The sequence below is a fragment of the Stenella coeruleoalba genome (assembly GCF_951394435.1).
Source record: "Stenella coeruleoalba genome assembly, chromosome: 19".
NCBI lineage: Eukaryota > Metazoa > Chordata > Mammalia > Artiodactyla > Delphinidae > Stenella > Stenella coeruleoalba.
In genome coordinates, this window is record NC_137165.1 from 7,667,279 (window position 1) to 7,690,135 (window position 22,857).

The 22,857-nt window shown below is 48.6% G+C and overlaps 1 protein-coding gene across 2 annotated transcripts; it reads left to right on the forward strand.

Moving 5' to 3' along the window:
- Window positions 1–3,732: 3,732 nt before the first annotated feature.
- On the forward strand, window positions 3,733–21,490 carry DHRS7C (dehydrogenase/reductase 7C; the record flags this gene model as incomplete). Of its 2 annotated transcripts, none has more annotated exons than XM_079903515.1 (6): window positions 3,733–4,095; window positions 12,244–12,356; window positions 14,578–14,791; window positions 16,675–16,767; window positions 19,879–20,034; window positions 21,282–21,490. In XM_079903515.1, the coding sequence occupies exons 1-6, from the start codon at window positions 3,942–3,944 to the stop codon at window positions 21,488–21,490; spliced, it is 939 nt and encodes a 312-aa protein (XP_079759641.1). In that variant the 5' UTR covers window positions 3,733–3,941. The 2 variants fall into 2 exon arrangements, with proteins under 2 accessions (XP_079759641.1, XP_079759640.1); XM_079903514.1 differs by having other exon boundaries at window positions 14,581–14,791.
- Window positions 21,491–22,857: the final 1,367 nt, after the last annotated feature.

The following is a 22,857-nucleotide window of genomic DNA, read 5'->3' on the forward strand; positions in this document are numbered from 1 at the left end:
ACAGAATTTGGGTTGTTGAAAAAAAAAACGACTGTCATATTCTAACCACCCTAAATGCATCTCAGCTTAGACTCATTTTTCAAAAATGTGTTTATGTTTAGTGAATATATCATTTCTGAAAAAAAAACCCTGAAATGTTTCAAATAAAATCACTCAATCTGCTTATGCTGAACTGTAACATTTAGATTGTCATAGAATAAGGGACAGTTCAGCTAACTTCTTCACGTTTGGGGCTCCAGTTGAGTACCTGCCTAATGAATGATGGGCCTGTGGCATTTTGTGTTTTGCTGAATCACGCATATCTGAAGGGACAGTAAACGGATTTTCACTGGAACGAGCCCAGTGCAGAGAAGCCGTGCTGAGATCCTCTGGAGCAGAAGGGTTTGTACCCAGTGACCCCTGCCCTCCACAGTGTACATGTTCTGTTATATGATTTGTCACCCCTGGGTGTCTGTGGAGGTAAATCCTGTGTCGCTGATGTCTGGGGCTGGGGGAGTCAGTGATCAACTAGACCCCGGGCAGGGCAGGAGACGCCTGGTTCCCGAAGCTCAGGTCAAAAAACTGATTCTTGGCTACATTCTGAGCTTCCAAGGCCCTCTGCTTCCTTTTATAGATATGTATTTTTTAACATCTTTATTGGAGTATAATTGCTTTACAATGGTGTGTTAGTTTCTGCTTTATAGCAAAGGGAATCAGCTATATGTATACATATGTCCCCGTATCTCCCTTTATATTTTTTGTGTTGATTTTATTCACGTACAACATATATATACAGAAAAGTACCCAAACCCTAAGTGTGCAGCTTAAGGAACTTTTAGACAATGAACACAGCTGTGTAACCATCCCTCAGTTCAAGGTGTCTCATTTCCATCTATCTTTGCTCTTATGAAACAAATTCGGGTGGATTTTAATTCCTCCGTATATTGAAATAATCTGTTTACAGGTCTGTTCCCCTCTTATGAATTATAAATTATTTCTTTGCAACATGAACTGTCCTCTGTACATTCCAGCATCTAAAACAATCGTTGGCAAATAGAACCCCCAACACACACGTGTGTATAGGTATGTGTGTACATACACATGTGTGTTTATACAAGTATGTGCACACACATTACCTGACTTAGCCCTGGCATCCTTCACCTCTGAATCCTGTCCAGAGTCCTCAGGAATGGGTCTCGATATGCATTAAGGAAAGGCAACAAGGAAAACCAACACAGACTAGGAAAAAATTGTCAGAAAGAAGAGAGAAACCAAAACCACTGGGCACAGCAATGGGACAGAGCCATCCTGGGTGTTGTCCACACGTCACCTCTCATATTCTAACTCTACGCAGTGGTGCAGCGAGGAAGACAATAGCATTAGTATCCTCATTTCCAGATGATGGCCGTGACATTCAGAAGGTTTATGTGTGTGCCTGAGGCTACACACGTCAGAAGCAGAACTGGGGTTCAGGCTCAGGGCTGTCCAGCTTCAGACCCGTCATGCTGCCTTTCTGGAGGCGCAGTGGGAGCCACGTTCTTTTCTCCCCTTCTCCCTGCCTAAGTGAGGCTGTCAGAGGGCAGGGCGCTGGGGCATTTTGTGGAGGAGTGAAGGGGTCGTAAACGCTGAGATGAAGCCATGGAGGGAACACTCTTCTCTGATTCACAGATGGATTAGGGCGAGTGCAAGCTACACTCGGCCTGAAACTAGATGTGGTTCCACGTGTGGCTTCTACGTGGAACCGAGGAGGCTGCAGAGGCCCCCGAGGTGAAGGCAGGCTGGGACCAGCTCTGATCCAGACTGTGACTTTCACACCCCAGGTTTCCCAGAATGGTCCCCGACCCCGTAAATGCATTCATACTGGTCTTAGTTCTCAATTCTTGGACTAGAGAATACCATTATTTCAGGGTTACGTGAAGCTTCAGGCATCTTTCTTTTTTTTTTTTTAATTTTAATTATGCTTTATTATTTGACCTACATGCTATTTATGATTGTATTAATTTTAAATTCTTTTTCTTTCTTTTTTTTTTTAAACCCCACATTTGTTTATTTATTTATTTTTTTGGCTGGGTTGGGTCTTCGTTTCTGTGCGAGGGCTTTCTCTAGTTGTGGCAAGCAGGGGCCACTCTTCATCGCGGTGCGTGTGCCTCTCACTATCGCGGCCTCTCCCGTTGCGGGGCACAGGCTCCAGACGCGCAGGCTCAGTAGTTGTGGCTCACGGGCCCAGCCGCTCCACGGCATGTGGGATCTTCCCAGACCAGGGCTCGAACCCGTGTCCCCTGCAGCGGCAGTCGGACTCTCAACCACTGCGCCACCAGGGAAGCCCTTGTTTTTTTAATATAGATGATTTAGAATATTGCATTAGTTTCAGGTATACAGCACAGTGATTCAGTTGTGTTTTTTTTTTTTGCAGATTCTATTTCATTATAGGTTGTTACAAGAGATCGAACATAATTCCCTGTGCCATGCAGTAAATCCTCGTTGCTTATCTATTTCATGTATGGTAGTTTGTATCTGTTAATCTCATACTCCTAATTTGTCCCTCCCCGCCTCCTTTGGTAATCACAAGTTTGTTTCCTAGGATTGTAAATCTGTATTGTATATACATTCATTTGTATTATTTTTAAATTCCACATATAAGCGGTATCATACGGTATGGGTCTTTGACGTATTTCACTAAGCATAATAATCTCTAGGTCCAGCACGTTGCTGCAAATGGCAATATTTCTCTCTCTATATATATCACATCTTCTTAAGCCAGCCGCCTGTTAATGGGAAGTTGGTTTGTTTCCACGTCTTGGCTATTGTAAATAGTGCTGCTATGAATTTTGGGGTGCATGTATCTTTTCAAACTAGTGTTTTCATTTTTTTCTAGAAATATACCCAGGAGTGGGATTGCTGGATCACATGGCAGCTCTATTTTTAGTTTTTTAAGGAACCTCCATACTGTTTTCCATAGTAGCTACTATCTCTCTCCATTTCTAATCCTACTGAGTTTCCTTAAGTAATTAAAATATTTAACATTTGGGACACAGTCTTAGTATTCTCAATCACTAAAGATAACGAGAGTGATCTTCTCAGAGTCTGTTGTTGAGATGCAGTATATTATTTTGTTCTCCCAACAGTCCTGCAAGATGAGCCCGTTGTGCCCATTTTAGAGATGAGGAAGCTAAGGCTCAGAAACGTGGAAGCACTTGACGAAAGAGGAACAGCTCCAAACTGCTCTTCCCCATAGTTCATGTCACACTTCCAAGTGTTTCATTCTGCAACAGGCTCCATTCCGTTTAACAGATTTTCTGTGCTTTTCACCCCCAACCGGAAAGGGAAGGCCAGACGGCTCACGGCCACACCAGTCTGAGCTACATGGAAGCTACCTGATGGGAGGGTTATAGGAAGAGAAGGCGAGGGTGTTCGTGCTGAAATCCCAGGTCCCAATCCCTAATGCCCAGCCCCAAACTGCAGAGGAATCTCTAATAGTGAGGCACCCGGGAGAGCTTTAAAAGGCTTGGCAGGAACTCTGAAATCAGACCCGGCCAGCATGTGTTCCTGAATATCAGAAGAGACACTATATTTACCCCGCAAGCCCTGCAGTGCACAGAGAGCTATAAATAGCCATTAGGGCCCAGGCAAGTGGCCTTAACACATGGCTTTCCTTCCAAAAATGCAGACCCATTTTAATTAAACTTGTAATTAACCTTTGGGAGGGCAGGCCGGATTCCATCTGCTTCTGGAGACACCGTGAGTAATTCTCTCTTCGTTGGCCATTTGGGGATTAGCGTGCCAGCCAGGTGTTCTAGGAAGCAGCCCTCTGGGAGTCTGCACAGAGCCCGGCTCCCTGGACAGCGGGCTCCGGGCTTGGGGCATGGGTGCAGCCGGCAGCCTCAGGCCTCCCCCTGCCCCGTGTCCCGATCAGAGTCCCTTTGCAGAGCGGATTCCTTCTTCCCATTTTCCCCCAGCACAAGATGGGAGTCCCAGCTGTCCTCATGCTGCCCCTGGTGCTCTTGGGAATCAGCGGCCTCCTCTTCATCTACCAGGAGGTGTCCAATCTGTGGTCCAAGTCAGCCGTGCAGAACAAGGTGGTGGTCATCACTGATGCCATCTCAGGACTGGGCAAGGGTAAGCGACTTTGCCCCCTCTCGTGCCCACTCCTGCCCTGAAGGGTGAGAGGCAACAGGGTGGCGTGTGGGTGAGCCCGCTGGGCAGGTCGGGGGTGGATCGAGGCTGTGTTCTCTCCCAGCGTCTGTCACTAACCAGCAAGTGTCTTCTTTCTTGGAGGCTGCAGCTGTCTTGCCTGAGAAGTGAGGGGACTGGAGTACCTGGGGTTGCAAACTCACAGTCTAAGGGCCAAAATCGGTCTGCAGATTTGTTTTGCCTCCAGGGGGGTTTCTAGAAACTTCGAAATGCAAAGCCCTCAGCTGGGGCAGTGAACTGGTGATGAGGCCAAACTTGGGGGTGGGGTTGGAGTCTTGGCTCCCCCACTTACCAGCTGGTGATGCACTGCTCAGCCTTGGGTTTCTCATCTGAAAGCAAGGATACTAATACTTTCTGCCTCATAATGCTGTTGTGATGAGTAAACGAATTAATAGATGGAGAGCACTTAGAACAGCGCCTGGAACTAGAGTGGGCACCTCTCAAGTGTTAGCAACGGTGATAATTATGCAGAACGTGCAAACACCAGTGTGCTGCACACCCCACTAATCCCTAGTGTCTCACACTCGGCCTGATTCTCTCAACCACATCACCTCCTGGCCTTGAAGGCATTTACATTTGCAACTCCTGAATTAGATGGTCTCAGAGGGCCCTTCTGCTGGCTGCATGTGTGACATAAGAGATAGTAAATGCCCTTAGGTTTTTAAGATTCTCTCTCATCCCTGACAATGGTAGCGCAGCCCCACGTGTCACAAAGTTTGGGTATCATTTTTGCTGTTGTTTTTGTTATTTTTAATCAAATGTCGAACCCACCAGCCAAACACTCATTAGGTCACTCAACCAGTATCTGTTAAGTCCTCTCCATTCTGAAATGAGCACTGCCCCTTCCAAAGAGGCCCGCTGGTGGGCTGGGCACCCACTCCCATGGTGCTACCATTACGAGAACATTTGTAACCTCCCATCTGGGAATTCTCTCGGATTCTCCTTCCCCTGGGCACCCCAACAGCAGCCCATCTGCATGCTTCAAGAATGGGTTCCATTTCAGTGGGTGATCGACCTGGGCTCACCACATGAGATAAAAAAGAAACAGTAAGGCAGTAAAACTAGGTTCTTATGTGGCCCCTATGTGGGTCCCAGAAGCAGTTCCCAAGGAGGATATCCAGAATCACTAGACTCAATACTCACGAGGGACAGGGCGACACAAATTCCATCTTCCACGGGGACAAACCAGGCACACACGTTTGCCAGTCAGACCAGACACAAGACAACAGGGAGTAGTGGGTGCCCTGGGGAAATGGAGCAAAGACACCCACCCAGAGACATGCAGAGTCAGTCCTTGGGGAAGACCGTTCTTCAAGCAGAACACGCCCACCTAGCATCGGGACAGCTGCCAACCCGAGATCCCTTCATCACCTTCATTCCCTGGCACCTCCGTGGCTCCTCCCTTCTGGACGGTCCCTAAGGCACTGGTTTCTGGGTCCCACGGCTCCTCACAGAAATACACTACCGTTAATGGCGTATCTGGGTATTTCTCAGTTGGTCCGGGGCACGGACTCTCTTGGTGACTGATCCATGGGTGTGTGAAAGGCATGTGCATTCTACCACTCATGAATGAAGTGAGTTACAAATGTCGATTCGATCCTGTTGGTTGAGAAGGCTGTTCTGTAACTGTCCTGACTTTCTGTCTTTCTAGACAGGACTTCTATCTATTGCTGAGAGATGTATATTTGGTTTAGTAGGCTTGTTTATTTATTTTTTAAAGTCTCATTCTATTATAAGCAAACTGTACAAATCAGGGGCCCAGGAAACGTATCTCAGGAGCACAATGGAGTTTTCAGAGGAATATGGTCTAGTCTCTGTCATGACTTGTGTCACTGCTCTTTGTCACTGTCTCTTACGGACTCACCCTAGAAAGAAATGCAAAGCGGAAAAACATAAAGTCCGAGTATTTAGAAGTAGCTTGAGAAGCTGGGCATGGGTGACTTTAAATAAACGCTTAGCCAGGACATGCTGCTGACTGCAGCGATTCTGGGTTCCAAGTGCTCCGTTTCTCAGGTCCAAGGCAAGAAAAAGGTGAGGGGCACCAAGCGGATGATGTAGGCTACACACAGCCCACAGTACATGCCCAGTCCCACAGAACCTGACTGAACTCAGCGGGTAGCTCTGGACAGCATCAAGGAACCCAGTTCCAAGCTGTCTCCTAGGGAAACCAGACAGATAGAGATCAGGACTTCTAACCCTCACCCCAAACCCACACAATTTGGCCAAGTCACGGATGGGGTCACCTTGGACCCACTGTGTCTGCAGCAACAGTGACTCTCAAAATACTTAACCACTGTACTTGAACTGTTTCAGAGACCACAGACCCTGCCTATGTTTCATCACCTCTAAGATGCACGGTTTTTCCCGTTTAAACGTTTCTGAAATTGAGCTAATTGTCTCTCAGTCAACGGCATCTTACAATTGTCACGGGCCATCCTTGTGCATTTTAATATCTCTGAAATCAGAAAGCCTCTTGCAGGTGGGTGGCATCTTAGGTTTGAGGAACTATGGAAGTAAGGGCTCCATGTATTAATATGTTTGCTGAGTGAAAAAGAACAAGCCTGGCGTCCACGTGCTTGATACAAGATATAGGTTGTGCTGAGCTGATGAAGAATAAAATAAGAACACCTGGGTATTACACCTGATGCCTGGCCTTGAGGAAAGGACCCATTTGGGAGCGTGCCTTTGGGCTGCACCAAAGCAGTGATGCACCACTGGGCTCCGGCCTCCCGGGTCCACCTGGCAAAGGTGAGGTGTCAGCAGAGAAGGGGAGGAAATGGGTGATGGTAGCAAACACCCATGGCTGCCTCTCCTAAGGAGGTCAAGGCCACGGGTTTGGTCTGGCTCCTGGCCACAGACCCTCACCCTGTCCCAGTGGCCAGCCTGTAAGAGTGCCCGTCATCAGGGACAGTAGAGCCCCAACCCGCTCCTTTGTCAGCAGCGGAACAAGGGACCCAACGGGAATGTCAGCGCTTGGGGTCCCTCCCGGCTTCACCACTCACCAGCGGCGGGGTGGTGGGTGACTCCGCTCCGCTCACTGAACCACGCCCCTCTGCTTTGTGAAACAGGACCTCCACGAATGCCCACACCCAGCGCAGCTGCTGCCGCCACTCAGAATTCCAGCCCAAACGCGGGGAGGCTAGGCGTTCCCCCCCCAGGTGAAGTTTCTTTTAGCGAATTGTGTCATTATAGGAGCCACATATATTAAAGAGGATTTTTCAAGAAAAAAGAACCGAAAACACACCCAGAACCCCACCCACTCGGGAACTCTTCATCCCATTTCCTTCCAGCAACGTTATGATGCTGAGATGTATTACCATCAGGGGGCAAGCACACGTGGGGAGGGAGGGGTAGAGGGAGACAGCCCACCCCGGGCTCTCATGCAGAAGGGAAAGTCTTCCTTTGCATCTTGATTTAAAAAGAAAAAAAATCAGACAGTCTCATAGCTTTTCTGATTACTATTAGATTATACCTAACCCTTTGGTCACGATAAATTCCCAAACATAGCTTTGATTCAGAAACTGCAGTGCCCATTCCAATACATTGATAAACGTGTCCCTTTTCGTTGAAGTTCAAGTTTCCTTCTCCCTTCCCATACCTGCCCCCAGCTAGGGCGAGTTGCCGGCCAGTTTGCTGCTCTTTCTGACCCCTCTGCGGGTGGAGGGGCAGGAAGGAGAGGAGAGAAGGAAGACAGGAAAAATTCTCAGCTGACTGACACTCTTAGAAGCCGGCTTCGAGCTCCATGCCTGGCACACATTTAAAACCGAGTGGATTCTTTCTCTCATGGGCTCTATTGTGGGTCCTTCAGAGGCGCCCCCTGGGATATTCACCTGCACTTGCCGCGGGGCAGGTGCACTCCCCTTGCTCAGTTCCCGTGCCACCCCTGGTTTGGGGCAGTCTGTGCACATACGCCCTGTGTTAGAGTCCCACTGCCCTTCTCAGATGACTTCCTGGGCAGAATTCAAGAGCTCCCAGCCAGCTCATGATTCACCTCTGGTCCAAGTGGTTGTGGTGGATGGGAGGGTCCTTCAGTAAAGAGACCAACCTCTGGGGCAGCCCCAGCTCTCCTCCCTCTGCTCTGGGATAGTTGGTGACAGCCATGAGATTCCCCAGGTGCAACTCAGACATCACTCCGGGCTCCCGGCTGCAGGGAACTCACAGTGTGTGTTCAAATGGTCACTCTCTTCTCTCAAGGATGGAGATAAGGGGCAAAAACTCACCTAACGGTGTTCTCTCCACAAACGCCCTCTTTCCAAGTCCCCTCTCTCCTCTGCCTTATCCGTTTGCATCCTATTAGGAGTAAAGGGTATTCATGAAACAGGGTTTCAGTAATTTTCTTTGAAAATCTGCATCTTGGACTGTCACTTTGGAATTTTATATCTGATCTTGGAAATCCCAATTTTAAACCTTGTTACATAATCATAGGTGCAATTGAACAACCAATAACACACAGAGTCAAGTGTTATGGCACTATGTTAGACACACTGTTTGAATCTTTTTAAAAAAACTTACTGTATTGTGAGATTTCCATGTTGGTAGACCCACTTCTGCAACATCAGTTTTAAAGCCTTTGAAATAACTGATATCTATATATACACCATCATCTGCCTAACCAACATCTCCAACTCTTTATTATTATGATATTGAGATAAATAATATTTTAACTATTCCATGCATTCTTAATTATCTCCTTAGAATAAATGCCCATAAATAAAATAACTGGGCCATGCTTACTTTTAAGGATTCTTTTAATTTTTCTTCCAAAAGACTGTAGCAATACACACTACAACCAGCAGTGAATATGTGATTATTACCAATTTTGTTTTGATTGTCATCTTTTAATTTGCATTTCTTTATTATTGGCATTGAACTTCTATCTTCTGTGTATTAGCTCTTTGTGTTTTTATGAATTGCTTACACATCTCACTAGCCAATTTCTTTATTAGGGCCTTTATTGATTTACAAGAGTTCTTTGTGGATTAAATAAATGAACCCCTTTTCCAACATATGTATTATAAATGGGTTTCCTCAATTTATCTCCCTCTTAATTTTTATTTATGTTTTCTTCTGTAAGGAAGGATTTTTTTTTTTAAGGATAAAAACCTGTAAATAATTTGTATTATTTCTTCCTTCAGTGCTGTGCTTAAAAGATCTTTCCCCAAAGCAATATCTCTCTATTTTCTTCTAGGTCTTTTATGGTTCTATTTTTACATTTAGTTATTTAATACATTTGGTATATTGTACTTAGATTTTTTTCCCTGTCAAATAGTTATCCAGTGGGCCAAAAACCTCTTTTAAATAATATGTTCTTTTCCCGCTGATTCAACGTGCTAACTTTACCATATGCTAAATTCTTATGAATACTCGGCTCTATTTTCTTTATATAAATTTATTTATTTTTTTACTTTTGGCTGCGTTGGGTCTTCATTGATGCGCGCGGGCTTCCTCTAGTTGTGGCGAGCGGGGGCTACTCTTCATTGCGGCGCGCGGGCTTCTCATCGTGGTGGCTTCTCTTGTTGCAGAGCACAGGCTCTAGGCGCGTGGGCTTCAGTAGTTGTGGCTCGCAGGTTCTAGAGCGCAGGCTCAGTAGTTGTGGCGCATGGGCTTAGTTGCTCTGCGGCATGTGGGATCTTCCCGGACCAGGGCTCGAACCCGCGTCCCCTGCATTGGCAGGCGGATTCTTAACCACTGCGCCACCAGGGAAGCCCTTGTAATATATTTTAATAACTGATATTCCACTCCCATTATTGTTTATCAAAATGTTCTTTGGTTTCTTGCATATTTATTATTCCAAGTAAAGTTTGTAACTTATTCCAAATAAAGTTTAGGATCTTTCTGTCACTTTCCAAGACATGCTGGGATCTTGATTTGCATCAAATTCACTTGGAGATGGACTGACATCTGTAGTGAATTTTGACAGCCAGAATCATCAGGGACAGCCCTTTTCTCAATAAAACACCTACATTTAGAGAAATCTTCCATTCTCTATGATCCTAACAATTCAAGGTGACATTGTTCACACAGTTATTTCTTTTTTATAAATTTTATTTATTTATTTATTTATGGCTGCATTGGGTCTTTGTTGCTGCGCACAGGCTTTTCTCTAGTTGCAGCGAGCGGGGGCTACTCTTCGTTGTGGTGCGCGGGCTTCTCATTGTGGTGGGTTCTCTTGCAGCAGAGCACGGGCTCTAGGTGCGCGGGCTTCAGTAGTTGTGGCATGAAGGCTCAGTAGTTGTGGCTCGCGGGCTGCAGAGTGCAGGTTCAGTAGTTGTGGCGCACGGGCTTAACTGCTCCGCGGCATGTGGGATCTTCCCAGACTAGGACTCGAACCCGTGTCCCCTGCATTGGCAGGCAAATTCTTAACCACTACGCCACCAGGGAAGCCCCACACAGTTATTTCTTGATTCAAGTTTCCGTCTGTCAGCAGAACTGACCGCAGCTTTCCCCGACCACATCTGTTTCTAGACCTCACTGAGACCTCCCCTCCCTAGAGCCTCCTCCTTTCCTTCTCCATCAGCCCCTCCTGCCTTCACTTCTGCTCTCATCTGGCTTAGACTGAATGGTCCAGCACATCAATTGCTCCCTCTCCAATACCACAATTCCCCTGCCCACAATGCCCACTTCTCAAACCCCTGCCAACTGTCCTGTCCAGCTGGCCCCCTTCTCTACACCTGCTCCAGCTGTTGAGAGACTTGCAGGAGAAAATCACACAAACATAAGATCATTTAGAGCCATGGCACACAGGATTTCCAGCCCCTAGTGGGCACCCAGTACTGCCCAACTACCCTCTGGCATCCCCAGGCAGCCCGGGTCACCAGTGCTTGGTGTAAAGATGGGACAGTAATAGCTACTCCCCTGTAGTAGGTGTTGTTGGTGCCCCTCCTAGATTCCTGTACCTGGCCAGTTCCTCCATCCCCAGGTCCTATGAGTGTTGGTGGCCATGGCTCATAGACTTGCCCTCTGCCAGTAGACACCCTTTGTACCCACCCCCGGAGGGAGGCAGCCCACCATCAGTGACTGGTTGACACACGTGTACAAAAGACAGTCCCCTTGCATCCAGGTGGGACAGTCTTGCAGCTGGGTTTACAGTCCAGAGCCTTCCTTGGGTCCAGCCAAAGCTAGACTCTATCCTTCCCCTTCCCCTTCCCCTACCCCATGCCCTTACTCCCTGACAGATTTTCTCTGAAGAACACTCTCCCTGAATTAATCCTGGCCGCCTGAATCTGTCTTAGATTCTGCTTTTAGGGAACCCAACCTAAGAAACTACTGCATGGGATGACTGTGAATTAAATGAGCTAATCTATGTGAATCCCTTTCAATAGCTACCCAAGCAAGTAAATTGTCAACATCTGTTAGCTTTTATTGTTCTTAAATATCACTGTTATTGCCACATAAGAATAATTGTATCTACCAACAACTTGCCAGTTAAGAACATTGGGTGAGGGATTTCCCTGGCAGGCCAGTGGTTAAGACTCCACACTTCCACCGTAGAGGGCACAGGTTCAATCCCTGGTTGGGGAACTAAGATCTTGCATGCCGTGCGGTATGGCCAAAAAAAAAAGAACACTGGGACATTGAGTGAGTCAGAAATTCGTCCAGAGTAAAACTTACTAGACAGCAGGCAGGTTTCCTTTCTTAATAAAAAGAACCCTGGCTGGAGTATCGACCCACAGAGAAAATGTGGAGGAAACTAGTGACATTTGGTCTGAAAATACATGGCAGCTGTCTCCAATACCTTCAGATTGAGATATATTTAGAGCTGTGCTTCTGGGGGTCTCGTTTGATGGAGTCATCTTTCTGTCCAGTTTAAGAAAGGATGTCCTAATAATCAGAACTACCCAATGGAGGAGGGGTTATTTCACACCCCTGTGAGATGCCCTTCACAGGAGGCAACCGTGCTGAGGCTGGAAACAAGAAGAAATTCCAGAGGAAGTTGAATGCAATGAGCTCTAAAGGAACTCATGGCTCTAAGGCTTTTGAATTCTTTGAATCCTTGAATTTGTAAGAAGGAGGGGCTCCCCATCAGGGGTTTCACCCACAGTGCATCCTGTCCTCCTTCCTTCTTCCCCTCAGAGTGTGCTCGGGTGTTCCATACCAGCGGGGCCAGGCTGGTGCTGTGCGGAAAGAACTGGGAGAGGCTTCAGAGTCTACACGATGCCCTGATCAGTGTGGCTGACCCCAGCAAGGTAAGGCCTTCTGGCAGCCGGCATGGGCAACCCCTGGACACCCTTAGCCGTCGTTGCTTGTTACAGGGCAGCTCTTTCGATGAAATTTGGGTGAAATTTTGCTTTGGAGAAATGTAATTTTTTAATGTATTTTTTAAAGTTTAATTTTATTTATTTTGGCTGCGTTGGGTCTTCGTTTCTGCACGGGCTTTCTCTAGTTGCGGCGAGCGGGGGCTACTCTTCATTGCCGTGCACGAGCTTCTCATTGCGGTGGTTTCTCTTGTTGCGGAGCCGGGCTCTAGGCGTGCAGGCTTCAGTAGTTGTGGCACATGGGCTCTAGAGCGCAGGCTCAGTAGTTGTGGCGCAGGGGCTTAGTTGCTCCGAGGCATGTGGGATCTTCCTGGATCGGGGATTGAACCCATGTCCCCTGCATTGGCAGGCGGATTCTTAACCACTGCACTACCAGGGAAGTCCTGGGAAAACGTAATCTTGACACAGGTAAGTCTGCCAACTTGGGAGTTGGCTCATTTTGACCCCTCATCGTACCTCTAGCCTCTGAGCCCCACCCCCCCGCCCATTCTATTTAAGTCAGACTCAAAGAGGATCCAGAAAATATGGTATGTCACAGATATGGGCTCTGTTTATAAACACTCATGGCTGATTTTTTAAATAATACTTCAAATAATATTTCCTTCAAAGAGGGAATTCCCTGGCAGTCCAGTGGTTAGGACTTGGTGCTTTCACTGCCATGGCCCAGGTTCAATCCCTGGTCAGGGAACTAAGATCCCGCAAGCCAAAAAAAAAAATTTTTTTTTCCTTCAAAGAAATCAGGGATGTGAAGTCCCCTTCCATGAAGTTACACAGGAGGTGAACACATTTCAATGCAGCTGGGGTTTTCAAAGCATTTCTGGAGCATTGTTTAAGAAATTGCTTTCAGGGGCTTCCCTGGTGGAGCAGTGGTTAAGAATCCACCTGCCGATGCAGGGGACACGAGTTCGAGCCCTGGTCCGGGAAGATCCCACATGCCGCGGAGCAACAAAGCCCGTGTGCCACAACTACTGAGCCCGCGTGCCACAACTACTGAAGCCCGCACGCCTAGAGCCGGTGCTCCGCAACAAGAGAAGCCAAGGCAATGAGAAGCCCGCACACCACAACGAAGAGTAGCCCCCGCTCGCCGCAACTAGAGAAAGCCTGTGCGCAGCAACGAAGACCCAACGCAGCCAAAAATAAATAAATAAATGAATTTATTTGGAAAAAAGAAAAAGACATTGCCTTCATAGAGTTCTCCTCAGGATTTTTTTTTTTTTGATCTTTTCCCTTGATGTTGAATTTGATTTTGGAAATAGCCAAAAATCATTCAGAACTAACTCTGGTATTTGAGGAGATGGAGCGACCAGGGTAACACAACGTACTCCAAGGTATGTTTCTTGGGATCTTATTAGGTATTGGTTATTAAGCAGTAAAAATGAGGTTCTGAAGTCAACTGTGTGGCAAATACTGAGTTAGGCCAAGCTTGTCTGACTAATTTCTTTACTGCAGGACTTTTCAGGGCCTTTGCTATGCAAATGTGCATTGTGTTATCTCCAAGAAGAATATATGATAGTCTGCATTTCCCAAGCAAATTTGACCAGGGAACCTTTTTTTAAGGCCGTATCTCAGGGCTAGTGTTTGTCAAACACCGGGATTGCATTCACCATATGGTAAAATCAATTTTTCCATCTGTATCCCTTCTAACCCATGAGAATCCTGACGATATCAAATGTTTAGGGCTGAACACAAATGCCTGGCACATAGATGGTGTTCCAAAAAAATTGTGTTGACTGTATGATTTTGGCCAAAACTTAAACGTGGCTACAAAGTACTGGGCAGATTCTCTTGTGGCTTGGAAGCCAGTTTGAAAGCGATTTCCAAAAAGGAGCTCAGAAGTGTCATAAGAAATGACATCACCAGCAGAATCAATGCATGGCCTCCACTTGGATTTCTCAGGTCCGGCCCCTTGACCAGAAGTTCAGACTTATGACTGCATGTTTGCGTGTTGGGAATGTTGTTGTTGCTCTGGTCCCCAAGGATGCATTTTCTCCATCAATTTACTTCCTTCCAGAGTCATCTCTGCTTCTTCCTCATCATTTGTTTGTAGTCATTCCATGAGTTCTGAGTTTCAAAATGGGTGGCTCTCAGATTGAAGGGTCCCAAGGTCTGCGGGGATGCACCCACATGTGTCTTGACTCTCTCGTTGGTCCAGCAGACATTCACCCCAAAGCTGGTCCTCTTGGATCTCTCGGACATCAGCTGTGTCCAGGATGTGGCCAAAGAGGTCCTGGATTGCTATGGCTGCGTGGACATCCTCATCAACAATGCCAGCATGAAGGTGAAGGGGCCTGCCCATAAGATTTCTCTGGAACTCGACAAAAAGATCATGGATGCCAATTACTTTGGACCCATCACACTGACCAAAGGTCTCGTGAGTTTGACCTTCCCACTGGCTGCTAGAGAGGGCTCTGTTATATTTCCAGACAGTCACCCAACTCTGGACGGAGCCTCCAGCCCCTCTTTCAGAAAAATCCCTGCTTATTTGGTGAAAGCTTTCAGCATCTCACTGTAAATGTTGATGAAAGAAAAGGGATTGTGAAAGTCTCTGACTGGTATATTCCAACCTTCCTCTCCATTAAGCCCCCTCCCCAAGCCCTGCCCTTTTCTCCTCCTTTCTTACTCATATCCATGGCTCCCCTCCAATCCCATCCCACATCTCTGGACCATTGTCTTCATCCCCTGCAGATCTTTTTTTTTTTTTTGCGGTACGTGGGCCTCTCACTGTTGTGGCCTCTCCCGTTGCGGAGCACAGGCTCCGGACGCGCAGGCGCAGCGGCCATGGCTCACGGGTCCAGCCGCTCCGCGGCATGTGGGATCTTCCCGGACCGGGGCACGAACCCATGTCCCCTGCATAGGCAGGCGGACTCCCAACCACTGCACCACCAGGGAAGCCCCCCTGCAGATCTTTTAGTATATCGACCTTGTGGTTGATCTGCTCCTAATCATGACAGTTGGTCCAAGGTTGAAAAGGAGTTTATCTGCAAGAGACCCAGAATACTGTCAATCCCTTTGCAGAAACAGGAAGGCAGGAGGATGTCTCCCTTTTAAAGGTAAAATGGTGGTTCCTGTGTGGAGATTTCTAAGGGTCAAGTTCAAATGCAGACCTGAAGCTGGGGTTAGGGGTGTTGCTAGAGATGACATGGAATAGATCTAAGAGTTGAAGCCCTCCTCCCACCCCAAATAAAGTTTATCCAAGCAGAAGCACAAAAGGGAGAACATAAGCATGGAGAACGTCTACATGTAGGGAGTAGTGTGTTTGGCAAAGGCTGAGAAAGCATGATCTTAGAGCTGCCTTCTCTACGGCCAGAGTCTCCATGATGATGGGATTCTGAGAGCTGTGACAGCTGAAGGGAAAGAAGTACTGGGAGCAGAAAGATGACTCCCCAGAGCTTCTAAGATGATGCCCCAGAGGTTACAGTTTCCTCCAGCCCAGTCGCTGTGGACACACCAAGCAGGCCAGCCAAGGTGTGTCCTTCACTCAACCTCTGAGAGCTCAGGGTCCCTGGCACCACGGTGAGGAATGCAAACTTAAGTCTTCTGATATTTTCTGCCATCTCCCTATTCAATCTGTGCTATTTTTACTCCATATCTTTTTCTAAATTTCCTCATTTATAAGTTAATTCAATTCAGGAGAAAATCTTTACCATAAATTAAAAACCCCTTTCCCTCTCCATCAATACAAGAAAACCTGAAATCAGAACAGAGCAGTAAGTTCTCCCAAGACAAAGGGCTGAGGTCTTTCCTCTCTTTTTTTAAAAAAGATTAGCACATGCAAGAGTAGTATTAAAGACCCATTGGAACCAACTTTCCTACTGGAAGCGATAGGACAGTTGAAAAGGGATTACCTTTCTCACTATTGAAATCAGTGTCACTCCATGCACAGGGATGGGTCATTTCAAATCACCCAGGGACTCCCCTGGGGGTCCAGTGGTTAGGACTCTGCACTTCCACTGCAGGGGGCCTGGGTTCGATCTCTGGTCAGGGAACTAAGATCCTGCACGCCACATGCAGCGAGGCCAAAAAAAATAATAATAAAATAAAATAACCCAGCAATTCCCCAGTTGAGCCCAGCCCACTCTTAGGAAACACTGGATGAGTGGTAACCAGAGTCCATTCCATCTGTGTCCCACTGTAATCTAACTGTCAGGGAGGTAGGGAAGCCCCCCGTGATGAAGGGAAGGGCTCTGCCTGATGCTGTCTGACTCAGTCTCAGACTTGTAACCGTGATTCTTTGTCCTGTGCTTTCCAGCGCTGCTCCCCAACATGATTTCCCGGAGGACCGGACAAATCGTGTTAGTGAATAACATTCAAGGGAAGCTTGGAATCCCATTCCGTACAGCCTGTAAGTTGCTAAGACAAACATGTTTCGTCCTATGTTATGTGTCTTTTTTTTTTTTTTTTTGCGGTACACGGGCCTCTCACTGTTGTGGCCTCTCCCGTTGCGGAGCACGGGCTCCGGACGTGCAGGCTCAGCGGCCATGGCTCACGGGCCCAGCCGCTCCGCGGCATGTGGGATCTTCCCGGACCAGGGCATGAACCCGTGTCCCCTGCATCGGCAGGCAGACTCTCAACCACTGCGCCACCAGGGAAGCCCTGTTATGTGTCTTGTAAGACAAGAGATGTGTGTCTAGGACTAGGCATGGGGTTACACTGGGGACGAGGGTCCAGAGATGAAAGCATCTGTTGGCTTTTCTTTCATCCCTTCAGCTCCTATTTTTGACCATCTACAGCACACAGGTGGTGACTATGGGAGATAAAGATAAGCCCTCCCCTCAGCCCCCAGAAGCTCACGTCTCACAGGCGGTCAGGACACGTCCTGGCTGGACACGATCAATGCCAGATCAAGGTCACGCTCCTGACATGGGTGCACAGCCCCAGCTCAGATGCCCCCTTCTCTGTAAAGATGCCCCTGGAGAGACAGGAACGATTACAACTGGGAAAGAAAGGAGGGGTGCACATCCCTAAAGGGGAGAGGGATGGAGAGGTTCTGAGGAAGGAGGAAGGAGAAAAGGAAAGGGACACAATTCCAGGGGAGGCGCGAGAGAGAATTCCAAAGGTGAGACTCCTCTAAAAAGTCCAAGGAGGAGAGGGACTTCTCGGTGTATGTTCCTGGGGCCCAACTGGGGAAATTCTGGAGACATTCCCACCTCCCGTGAGGTAGGATGTGGGAGGGTGGGGGAACGTGTCTCATACGTTTCCTTATGGCCCAAAGTACCATGCACAAAACCGGAGCTGGATAAGTGTCTGGTGGGTAGAAAGGTGAGAGGGAGAGAGGAATGAAGAAAGGGTGGGTGGGGTGGCCTGATGTAATCTTCTGGGGCCACCACAACAAAATACCCCAGGGACTTCCCTGGCGACACCATGGTTAAGACTCCCCGCTCCCAATGCAGGGGGCCTGGGTTCAATCCCTGGTCAGGGAACTAGATCCCACATGCATGACACAACTAAGGGTTCACAGGCCACAACTAAGGAGTCGGCGAGCCGCAACTAAGGAGCCCACCTGCCACAACTAAGACCTGGTGCAACCAAATAAATAAATAAATATTAAAAGAAAAAAAAAAAAGACCAGGTGGCTTAAACAACAGAAATGCATTTTCTCACAGCTCTGCAGGCTGGAAGTCTAAGATCAAAGTGTGGGCAGGCTGGATCTTTCCCGAGGCCTCTCTCCATGGCTTGCTGATGGCCTGCTCCCCGGGTCCTCTCATGGTCTTTGTGTGTGGGCACCCCTGCCGTCTCCTGCTCTTCTTATAAGGACACCAGTCCGACTGGATTAGGGCACCACCCTAACAGCCTCATTTTAACTTAATTACCTTTTAAAGGCCCTTATCTCAAAGTACAGCCACAGCGTGAGATACTGGGGTTAGGACTTCAACGTATGAATTTGGGGGTGGGGTACAATTCAGCCCATCATATCCCCCTGATAGTGTTTTACTTTCCTTTTCTCGTTTGCATTAGTTAGGCTAAGCGACGGTGCTGTAAAGACCTTTACTCCTCCTCCGTATAACTGTCTAAATGGGATGGCCCAGCTCAGCAGGCATCACTGTTCCTCACGCGGTCACTCGGGGGCGCAGAGTCGTGCCAAGTCACAGCTTTGCCATCATTTTCCACGTGGTCAAAGCTAGTTCCCACCCCACGTGGGTTCCTGCTGGCAAGAAGAGGGCGTCGTGCCCATACAGCGCTGCTCACATCCTGTTGTAGAGAAGCCAGTCACATGCTTAACCCCTCACTGCAAGGGATGCTGGGAATTGTAGTCCGCCTGTGGGCCCAGGATGGGGAGAATAGAGCTGGGTCCGCACAGGGCAGTCTTTGCCACGTACCTCATTCCGTCTCTGCCCCAGCCCATCTAGAACCTCACCACTATTCCTCCTACTCACAAACACACATGTCATTTTCAGCAGGTGGATTACTTTCCACTTGCTCGCTGCCTTCATTCATTCAACAAACAGCAATCGAATGCCTAGAACCAGGTGGTGGGGACACAGCAGTGACATGATACAATGTGGTGTGGGCAACACAAGTGGCCCTTTGGCCTCCAACTAACAGGGAACCCAATGCACTGCTTTCCTTGGAACATTTCTTTTCTTTTTTTAAAATTTATTTATTTATTTTTGGTTGCGTTGGGTCTTCATTGCTGCCCATGGGCTTTCTCTAGTTGCGGAGAGCAGGGGCTACTCCTGGTTGTGATGCATGGGCTTCTCACTGCGCGGGCTTCAGTAGTTGTGGCTCCTGGGCTCTAGAGCACAGGCTCAGTAGTTGTGGCGCACGGGCTTAGTTATTCCGAGGCACGTGGGATCTTCCCGGACCAGGGCTCGAACCCGTGTCCCCTGAATTGGCAGGCAGATTCTTAACCACTGCGCCACCAGGGAAGTCCTAGCTCCTGCATTCTTAACCCTGATGGCCTCAGGACCTTGGAGAAATCACTCTCTCAGGGAATCAGCCTTCCCGGCTGAAATGTTTTATATACATTTTCTCACTTGGATAGGGTGATATTATCCCCACTTTATTTATTTATTTAGCCCATTTTATCGATTTTTAATTTTACTGAAGTATAGTTGATTTACAACGTTGTGTTAGTTTCTGCTGTACCGAAAAGTGACTCAGTTACACATATACATCCTCTTTTTCATATTCTTTTCCATTATGGTTTATCACAGGATATTGAATAGAGTTCCCTGTGTATTATGCCCATTTTAAAGATAAGAAAACTGAGCCTCTTTAGGTAAAAATGAGTCACTTGCCCAAAGTCACACAGCGGGCAAGTGGCTAAGTTGGATTCCGTCTCATCTCTGCATCTGTCCACTGCTTCACAAGGGCTCTCTGTTCTCATCTATGAAGTGATGGGCAGGTGACTTGAGGCCTCTCCCAACGGAGCTTGCAGGGATGTGTGTCCCCAAGGCCCCTCCTGGGAAGCACAGCGGGACCCACGCCCACCCCTGGATGGTTTCTCTTCCAGACGCCGCCGCCAAGCACGCAGCGCTCGGCTTCTTCGACTGCCTGCGGGCCGAGGTGGAGGAATACGACGTCATCGTCAGCACCGTGAGCCCCTCTTTCATCCGCTCCTACCGCGTTCATCCAGGCCAAGGAAACTGGGAGGACTCCATCTGGAAATGTGAGCTTTCAGAGCGAAGCCAGAGGGACAGGGGCCGCGGAGGGCTCTGGAGGAGGGGGGGTCCAGGGGGGTGTTCCTGAAGCATGGGACTGGGGACGGTGAGGCCCCTGCACCCAGCTAACAGTGGGGAGGGACCCCAAAACTTAGGTCCTGAGGCACCAGGTAGATGGAATCCTAACCTGCAATCAGCAGACCGAAGCCAGGTTGGGCTCCGTCAGTCACAGGCTCTGTGACCTTGGCCACTGGGACTGCCCGCCTCTGGGCCTCAGTTTCCCATGTGGAATAGCCAGGATTTGGTCTTCGAGAACTTCCTGTTCCCCTTGCTCTAGAAGGCAGCACAGAGAAACTCAGAGTCTGGCCCTAACTGCCTGCATGTGAAGTTCGCCTCAGTCACATATTAAGCAACTCCCTTCATCTCTCTGCCTCTGTTTCCCCTTTGGAAAATGAGGGCTACTGGTAATACCTAACTTGTAGACTCATAAGGAAGACTGAAAGTTCCAGCTCATAGAGGGGTTGGAACAGCAACCAGCACACCCTGAGTGGTCTGTAAATGCACCTATGATCAGTATTCTAGAATGCTCTACACAGAGCAGCTACCCCCTGCCCGAGGCTCTATCTACATTAGGGAATCAAGATGAATCAAGACGTGGGCAAGGGCTTCCCTGGTGGCGCAGTGGGTGAGAGTCCGCCTGCCGATGCAGGGGACACGGGTTCGTGCCCCGGTCCGGGAAGATCCCACATGCCGCGGAGCGGCTGGGCCCGTGAGCCATGGCCGCTGAGCCTGTGCGTCCGGAGCCTGTGTTATGCCAACGGGAGAGGCCACAACAGTGAGAGGCCCGCGTACCGCAAAAAAAAAAAAAAAAAAAAAAAAAAGACGTGGGCAAGAGGTTCCAGGAGGCTCTGGACAAACACAGCTTCGCAACAACTGTAAACAACAGCCCCTTCATACATCCGGCAGCTTCCTATCTTCTAAGCTCTTCCTCATCCCCTCCGACGGCTCATAACCATCCTGGGATGTTAACGGGGCAGGAGACTGCGCCTGCGTTACAGATTTGGAAGCTGAGGCGCAGCGGGTAAAGTGCCTCCCCAGGGCGCACGGCTAGCAGACGGCAGAGTTGGTCCCGAGACTGGGACTCCAGAAGTGCACACCCGTCCCCACCCCGGGGGGGTGGGGGGCAGGGGGGCGGGGCTCTGACCACACCCCTCCCCCCGAGGCTATAAGCCCTGCCCCTCCTGGGGCTTTTCAGTCTTTTTCAGGAGACTGACCTACGGTGTGCACCCCGTGGACGTGGCGGAGGAGGTGATGCGCACGGTGAGACGCAAGAAGCAAGAGGTCTTCCTGGCCAACCCCATCCCCAAGGCCGCCGTGTACCTCCGCACCTTCTTTCCTGAGGTTTTTTTTGCCGTGGTGGCCTGTGGGGTGAAGGAGAAACTCAACGTCCCAGAGGAGGGTTAACTGCAGGGGGCCAAAAGGGTCACCCCGCGGGGAATAAAGGCTTCAGGGGCAGTTGCGGGATCCTCCATTCTCTCAGCACTTGGGGCCCCAAACAATTCCCCAACCTGCCCACCACCTGTGGGAGACGTGCAGCACCCCAGTGAGGATGGCCTGGCGTTCAGCCCAGTCGCCCTGGGCCCCTGGGTGTCTCCCACGTGACTTTCCCAGGACACACTTCCAGAAGCTTCTCGACCCTATAGAGGGACAGCCCGGCAGAAAAACAGGAACCATAACGGGTCCAACTCCCAAATACTCGCACTCCCACTGTGGCCATCAGCCTGCCAAGGACCTCAGAAAACCACCTCCATTTTACACAAGGGTGACCTGCCCACTCTGCCCCCAGCCACAAAAGCTGAACTTGGTAACTCCTTAGGGCAGTGCTGTGAAACTGAACTTTCTGGAATGATGGAAATAGTCTATCATCTGCAGTGTCCAATATGGCAACCAACTAGCCACGTATGGCTGTTGAATACCTATAATGTGGCCTGTGCAACAGAATTTTCAATTTTATTTAATTTGAATTAATTTCACTTTAAATAGCTGCATGGGGCCAGCGGTTCCCAGGTTGGCAACACAGAAGAGCTGTAATCCTCGGTCCTGGCAGCATATCAGAATCAGCCCTTTTCCTGGATTTAACTGGTCCAAAGAGGAGCCCAGGCACAGCTGCTTAAGGTGCAACAAATCTTGAGAACTTCTGCCCCGGGGCATCCAGCGCATTCAAGCCTCTTCTTACATTCTCAAAGCAAAATTCATTTAAACCTGCCATCCTTATTGTTGGTGGGTGTTTCTCTTAGTGTTTCTTAAACAGAACAGTTAATGATTCGTGAAATCTTGGAAAGTGAAGGGTACATTGTTTGCACTAATAATTGTACCTACTGATTCAAACTTTTCTAATATTTACAGATGAAAGAGGGCTCAAATTTCCTCCCTGAACCCAAGCCACTTACGAAATTAACACACACGGTACATGTCTGCATATATATATATATATCCCTGAATTTAAAAAGCAAAATGTCCAGGATCACGTGATCACCAGGGAACCCAGGCTACCTCAGGATAAGGCTGCTGGTCGGGGTGTGTCACCAGAATTTAGGAGGGACAGCTGAGGCAGGGCAGGCCTAGGGTCAGCAAGATGACCTTCTATGTTATTACTGCTGTCGGGTGTTGGGATGCTAGAGGTGCTTAGGCCAGAATGATGGAGGGTCGGTAGGGGCTGGGAGGTGGGGGACGGACAACGGCATTGGAAAAACGACTGAAAGGTGATAGGTGGCCAGAGACAGAGACAGCAGCTTTGGGGCAAGAAGGGCCGCGGGTAGCCAGTCCTGGGG